General features: G+C 41.3%; 1 protein-coding gene across 5 annotated transcripts in view; it reads right to left on the bottom strand.

The window, feature by feature from the left end:
- Nucleotides 1-574: 574 nt before the first annotated feature.
- Nucleotides 575-7292, bottom strand: part of TNIK (TRAF2 and NCK interacting kinase) — a 382741-nt gene continuing 376023 nt past the window's right edge. For 4 of the 5 annotated variants that reach the window (XM_078069253.1, XM_078069254.1, XM_078069258.1 and 1 more), the window contains 3 exons: nucleotides 5973-6132; nucleotides 5553-5692; nucleotides 575-3329 (listed from right to left, as the gene is read on the bottom strand). In XM_078069253.1, the coding sequence (XP_077925379.1) occupies nucleotides 3246-3329; nucleotides 5553-5692; nucleotides 5973-6132 (384 nt within the window). In that variant the 3' untranslated portion in view covers nucleotides 575-3245. The remainder of the gene's footprint in view (nucleotides 3330-5552; nucleotides 5693-5972; nucleotides 6133-7292) is intronic. The other variant, XM_078069267.1, reaches the window with a different exon arrangement.

Raw genomic sequence — 7292 nt, 5'->3', positions numbered from 1 at the left:
GACTATGGTTTGGGCAGGCTCTGTGGATTTTACGGTATGATTATCAAATTTAGAGCAATAAGGACTGAAAAGATCTAGCAAAACTTACTTTGGGGGGAGGGCTCAGTTTCCCTTTGTAGAACAACAAAAATAAAATGAGCCAATTCCCAAAACAAAATCCCCTCTGGGAAGAACTAAAACTAAACACTGAAACTAACTAGTTTCAAAATTAAAGAAATTTTTATTAAGGTGCTATTAAGATGGATGAAAAGCACAACCCTTCCCCCACCATAAAAAAAAGAAAGAAAGAAAGAAAGAAAGAATGAAAGAAAGAAAAAGCAAACAAACAAACCAGAAAGTTGGGAATTGTTATGAGCCATAAGAACAATAGTCTGGAATACTCTGCATGACCGGGGTCTCAGTGTATCAGGGCTGGGGTTTGTCCTGATGGAAGAAAATGTATTTTTGAAGATAAAAGCTTCAAGGAATTCTTTAGAGATCTGTTAAGGAAGACAGCTTTGTTAGGGGCCCTTTTAAATTTAGTTTTGCCTTGTACTCCATTTAAATAGTGGTACAAAAATATAAAAGGCATGGCTTGATGTTTCACGTCTGTGTTTTATTGTTGCTGGCACCAGAAGCAGCTCGTGTTCTATGTAATGTCACTGTACATACTGTAAACAAGACCGCATTAATATTGTTTTTATGAGTTTTTGTTGCAATGACTCTAGATTTTAAAAAATACATTCACAAACTACCTTATGTTTAAACACAATGATTCCCTTTTATTTCTTAACTGTACCCAAAATCCCACAATAAAAAAATCATTTAAAGCTGTGTGTTTCGAACTCATCACTTAGAAATCAAAACAAAACATAACATAAAAACAAAGATCAGTTTGCAACATAATTTAAAGAAGCTTCTGGTTTAAAATACCACAGCAGCAATATAAAGAACTGGTGGCAATCACATTTGGGGATGGGACCCAAATCAATGTATTTTGTCCACGTCAGCATCCAATTACAGTAGTTGCTAAATTCAATCCAAACGGTTATTGCTGAAATTTGTTGCATGGAATTTGTGAAGAGAGTATTGTTCAGCAGCAGATCCATAGCAGTAAAAATGAGAACAGGAGGATTTCATTGCTTTTGAGAGCTAAAGGGACCGTGATGAGGACATCTTGGTGATGGCCTGAAGATAATCCTCAATTCCATTACTGTGCATTATCTGCTTAAAATAAATGCAAAGGATAACCCCTTTACAGGAGAGGCATAATCATCTACTTCAGAAACTGCAATAATTCCCCTGCCCTTCCCCCGTTGGCCCAAGCCACCAGATTGAATTGGTTCCATTTTCCTAACTTATATTTCGTTCTCATTAATAGTACATCAGCTGCTAACGTATTTAGGCAAAAATCAGTAGGATCACAGACTTTTAAAAAAAAAAAATCTCTTTACAGTAATTGCTTTTTTCAGAAACCGCATTAGTTTTTGTCGATGTTGGATTTTTTTTTTTTTAATTTTTGAAGAACAATTTGGTCAACTACTGTTTTGTTTAAAAAATATTAACTACACCTGAGATTGCCAGTTGAGCTCTCTATATGTCTCCTGGAGATAACACTGCTGTGATGAACAGTGAAACAAAACAAACGAAACGAGGTAGGTTAAAACAGGAAGCGCAACACAGATATCGTTTTGCAACACCTCGATCCACAGGCGGCCATGCTTGTAGCTTTGGAAAAAAAACCCCAGACAGTCACGTAAAAGTTCAAATCATCCGAGTAAGAGTTTATAAGGACACAAGTCAACCTGAACTAAATACATACATATCTCTGCACAAATGTTGTTTACCGGATGTTAGGTAATTTGGAGGAAGGGAAAATGATCAGGGTCTCAGAATTCTGGCCAAAGCCTTGCTTTTAAGTTCTATAAACTCTGAACCAGTGCGGCCTGCTGTGTCTCACGCAGGCCTAGTAGTCTAGTCCCTTCTCTCACCAACCCAGAGAGAACACAGGCAGCTCAGAAACATTTATTATTATTATTTTTTCAGTCACAGTTTTCATCTTGAGAAAGTGGCACCCTCAGGAGAAAGCTGGGAATGACCAGAGTCTGGATGTCATTCACGCCCCAATTCCCAGAAAGAACTCAACAGTCTCACTCCTAATGAAGCCCGAAGCCAGTGACCTCTTAGCTAGAGGCTTTGTGCATTAAAAAAAGAATGTGTGTATATATATATATATATATATACACACACACACACATACATGTGTGTGTATATATATATATTTATGTATATATATATATGGAGAGATATATATATATAAATTTTTTTTTTTTAGTTTGTTTCCCAGAAGCTCTCTTTGTCCGACCCCATCAGTCATCCCATCTTTTGCCCTGATCTGTTGCCTAATAGCTGAGGGAAGGTTGTGTTCTAGAGCCCCTCAATCGCTAGAGCCAACTCAATACAATGGCACTACTATCCCATTCAACACATTCCATTCTGCACAGGGCCATATAAAAATAGGGCCTGTCAGACTCACAAAAATGGTAGTTGATTTTATTAGTCTAAGGCTAGTAGTTTAGCCATTTAAAATCTATTTCCCCAAAGAGGGGAAAACTAGTATTTTTTCTTTTCTTTTAAAAATTCATTAGCCAGTTGCTATCAAAAAGCAACCTTTTGGGTTGGTGAAGGCAAAAGAGTTCTAAAATTACCCCACTATGCAATTATGGCCTTCAGTGTAAGGAGATAAGGTACATTTATTGTGCTGTCTCTCACCATTTGAAATTGGAAATTTTACAACATATCGTATACTTAAAGCTAGCAGGCAGACAGAATTAAAAACAGACTCATTTTCTCAGTATGCATTCTCTCCCCATTCTTACAAAGTAAGGGGGTAAAGGAAAAAGGTGGAAAAACAAAAAGCAAAACTCAAAACCCACCATAACACAGCTTAATCATAAGAGCACACAATATTTGTTTCTATCCCTAACTCCGAAGGGCACATGGTCCATATTTGTCCACAAACAACGCAGCATTCTTGGGGGTCTCCTGGAAATTCCTGCCACGTTTTTCTCTCCGTCTCAACCAGGCTGCAACATTGAAAGATGGACTGTGGACTGTACTGGGACAGGGGGAGGGAGAGGAAAAGGGGAAATCGGTATGTTCAACCAAGCCTTCTGATTCTGCTCTAGACTGGCTTAAGTCCACATGAGTTATGTTCTTTTTAATTAGAAACAACACCATGAAGACAAGTGCCAAGTGCTCTTCTGTTACCAGTTCATCATGGAATTTCTGTTGAGGGTCATGAAAAACACTTGGCTACTTCCTCCAGATCGCACGGATGCAAAAAATACCTGTTTGAAATTAAAAAGAAGTTAGTTCAGCTGCATGGTTTCTTTTCCTCTTTTCTTCAACCGTCCATCCATTTTCTCTCACATGTCCTATCCTTGCCATGTGTCAGCTCTTAAGACTCAACGGCTGGTGTTTATAAAAGTGCCTTTTAATACAGTGCATCCTCTGTAAACACTCCTGACTTGATTACTATGATTATTACTATCACGTATCGTGGTACTGGCCTTCAGGAACACGGGAGGGGCTATATCTTAATTGGCAGCATCCCTTAGGATGCTCACATTTTAAACGGGCATTTCATGCTAGGTAATGTGCTAGATTTTTGGCCTAGGACACAACAGGTCCTTTGTTAATCTCTAAAAAGCCATAGAGGCTTCCCTTCTCTCCCCCATAATGACAAGAGGGCAGACTTTAGGACTGAAGAGAATCCTTTCAAATTCCCAAGGTTGGTGGCGGGGGTGGATTTTGGGTCTACTTACTACTATATAACTTCAGTTATCAATTTTTAAAATAAAAAAAAATGGTGTGGTCGGATAGGCTAAGGTGTCTCATGCCTATTCACTTTGGTATATCAAGAGTTAACTCTTGGCTTGTCTGCTGGTGCAGGCATATCCTAGGCCAAAGGAGACATGGCATTAATAAACAGAACCACAGTCCATTAGGTCTGGGTCTGTTACATCATTTTATCAAACAACTAAGAGGAATGAGCAAAATTTGGGTTACTACATGCTTAAATGTCAGTGAACCACTGCCCTGGGAAAATAATATTCTGGGCTGTGGCCTAGCCCTTAGTCAGCCAACACCAAACTTTGGTCCAAGGCATTTACTTTTGTCACTAGTGTAAAGTCTCTGCTACTTCATTTCCACAACTCCTTCAGAAGAATGCTGTCTCTCCCAACAACAACTTCCTAGGAAGTTCTGGGGAAATGCTTGTCATTCAGCTAATGCTACATATGTAAGTATAGCTACTGTTAGGGTCAATGACTCAAAATGGGGAAGCACAGAGGACCCATGGAAACACACTGGCGGGGGGGAAGGGGAAGAAGGGGCGGCTGTTCTCTCCAGGCTGTGTGCACCCTGGGCTCTGAACCTTGGGCCCCAGACACTGGTGTGGTCCCAGCCTGCTCCCGAGGGTGTGGGCATGGCTTAGAACAGGCTTGCTGGGGTGGGTCGTCAATGAATTGGAGTGTGAGGATCTATACCCAGCTCACTCCTACTCTTATGATCCCCAGAGGCTGGGTTGGGCCTGGAGTTTTACCAGGGGTCAGGTCTATTTCCTGGCATACTCTGGTAAGGCCCTGGAACCATCCTTGGCACCCACAGCTGTTGTCCACCCAGACCGCACCAGGTCAGAGTAGTTGGGTTAAATACAGTCTGGACTCACACCCCCAGGGTTGGACTAAGACCAATCTGGCCTCTGGGGAACCAGGATGGACCAAGAGATGTACGTCTGTTCAACCCATCACATTCTTTGCTATAGGTGTTTCTGCCTGCTATTTGGGGACAGCATTCTAAGTTGGCCATAGTCACAAAGGATGGATTCACAAATGAGCACAGCTTAGCTCCTAAAAACTCGGTTAGTCTACGGGGAGGGCAAGGGAGAAGCAGCACTGCTGCAGAATACCCTTCTGAGGCGACTGATCATGCCAGACGGACTCCACCAGTTTCACTACAAAACAGTCCCCCTATGACACTTCAGAAGAAACATGGCTGGAATGACACAGGACATGGCACTAGTTGAGTTTGCGACTGTGCATTTCTTAAGGAACGGGTGACATTTTTTTAAAAGTTTATATTTCTCCATGTCAAATGTTTTACATTTAAAAGTGAATATAATGTGATGGGTTGGGTCCCCCATAGTGACTTTGTGAAAAGTCTCCAAGTGCAGTGCAGAGTTGACCCACTGTGAGTGATTAATGATGGGCCAACTCTCCCATGTGCGTAGGAGAATTTGGGATGTCTGCTGAGTCAGCATAAGGCCGGCAGGCCACAAAAGTTGCTAAGAGTTTACAAGAAATTTTTAGAAGTTCTAATGTCTTTTTAAATATGTGAATAATATATTTTGAGGGTTCACATGAATCAAACCAAATAATGCCATTTCAAGAGAATATTGATTGTTTAACACAGATGTGATTCAAATCAGTATAAAGGAAAATGAAGGTTTCACAGGTACCTGGTGGTCTCTTAAAATGCAAACACTAATGCAAATGTTGAAACGGATTTACCTTATCATTTCTTTCACATAGAAACTTTAACCTTTGAGCTCGCTTATGCATAAATACTCCATCCAAATGTCCTGTTTCCACTGACCGGATCTCAATAGCTTTCTCGCCCCAGCCCATTATCTGATTGGAATGAATGTAGGCTGTCAAAAGGAATTTCCAAAACTGCATTAAAAACATTAGATGGGCAATAACTCACAGCATCTGTTCACATCTTAACCACAAAAATGACAAACGACTTGAGATAAACAGACAAAGCAAGTCTTACAAGTGTTATTCACAGACTGGTTTTTTTGTTTGTTTTTGTTTTTGTTTTTTGTTTTTTTGTTTTTTTGTGGAATCAAATGGTTGTTTCACATTTCTTGACTTTCGTTTCATTTGGGGGGTGTAACTGCTGAAGGAGATAAGGAATGGTTAACCTACCCACAGACGTGGGCATTTCTCCCCATTGGAGCACCACATCCTTAGTTATCCGGCCATAGGTGTTTACATACACCCCCTCATCCTCATAGCAAACAAGCATTTCCATTCCATCTGTTTTAGGCAAGATGACAATGGCATGAGGAGTGATATTGCCCTGAATCTAGGAGACAAAGAAAGACCAGGCATTATTCTTTTTAAAAATAAAACAGCATCTTGACTATTCATCTCTAAGAATTGCAAAAAAGAGGATCCCCTCCCCCCGCCCACCATTTTCATTCTAGAGACTGACATTTTGCTTTGCTTTGCTTAATTTAACCACTGACCTGTCAAATACCCTGGTATACAAATACAGACTTAGGCACTAGGTCGAGAATCCAATTGACCTGTTCCCTAAAAACAATTACAGGTATGGAACACCGACTATGTGCCGAGCCCTGGGCTCTTTACATATATCATTTCTAGTCCTTAGAACAGTTCCCTGTGGTAGATATCGTCCTCCACAGACGAGGCATCTGCATGTCAGAGGGGTTATGTAGATTGAGCAAAGCTGCACTGGTATTTGGTGGTAGAACTGGGATTTGAGCACATGTCTCACGGACAATAAGAAATCACGTGTTTTCCATCTACTTCTAAAAAAAAGATGAGGGGAATGCAAACCAGCTGAATCTGGTGGAAACAGCCTAAACATGGTCAAAGGTGGGACCCAAAGAGACGCCTACCAAGTAGGCTCTGAGCGTACAACACAGACTATCTGGGTGCCTAAATAACAGAATAATCCAAATTAATGGCTTGTTGAGAAAAACATTTAAAATGACCACTCATTTTATTGGAATCAATGTAGATGGACTTGTTGTGGGAGGGGAGATGCAGTGCTGCTGGGGTCTCTGGGCTGAGGCTGACATGGCAGCCCGCTAGTTGCCTGGCGGGGAAATGAGAGGACCGAGGATGATCACAGTGATGCCCCAGTCACCTCACCAAGAACGGAAGCTGTGAGTCCTGTGTACACATGCACACGCACGTGTGGAAAGCTAGGACGCAGCAGTGAATGCCATGCACGTGTGTGAGAGAGACCGTGTGCGTGTGCGTGTGTCATGTACTGAAACAACTTTTTTCAATCATCGAGCTTTTTTGCAGTAAAGCCTATAAACTCTCAAGATACCAACTGGCAACAGATCAGGCCTCAGACTCTCCTGACGGTGTCTACTGTATGGTAGCCTCGGGATCAGGTGCAGGAAACACGACTTGCACTGCACCCATCCTAATAAGTGACACCAGGTGCGGTATTTCTGTTTGACAGGTTTTAGGCAGTGTTCCAGTGTT

This window comes from Halichoerus grypus, chromosome 1, assembly GCF_964656455.1.
Source record: "Halichoerus grypus chromosome 1, mHalGry1.hap1.1, whole genome shotgun sequence".
In the NCBI taxonomy this organism is placed as follows: Eukaryota; Metazoa; Chordata; class Mammalia; order Carnivora; family Phocidae; genus Halichoerus; species Halichoerus grypus.
The sequence above is the reverse complement of the archived record's forward strand: the minus strand, read 5'-3'. Positions and strand labels throughout refer to the sequence as shown.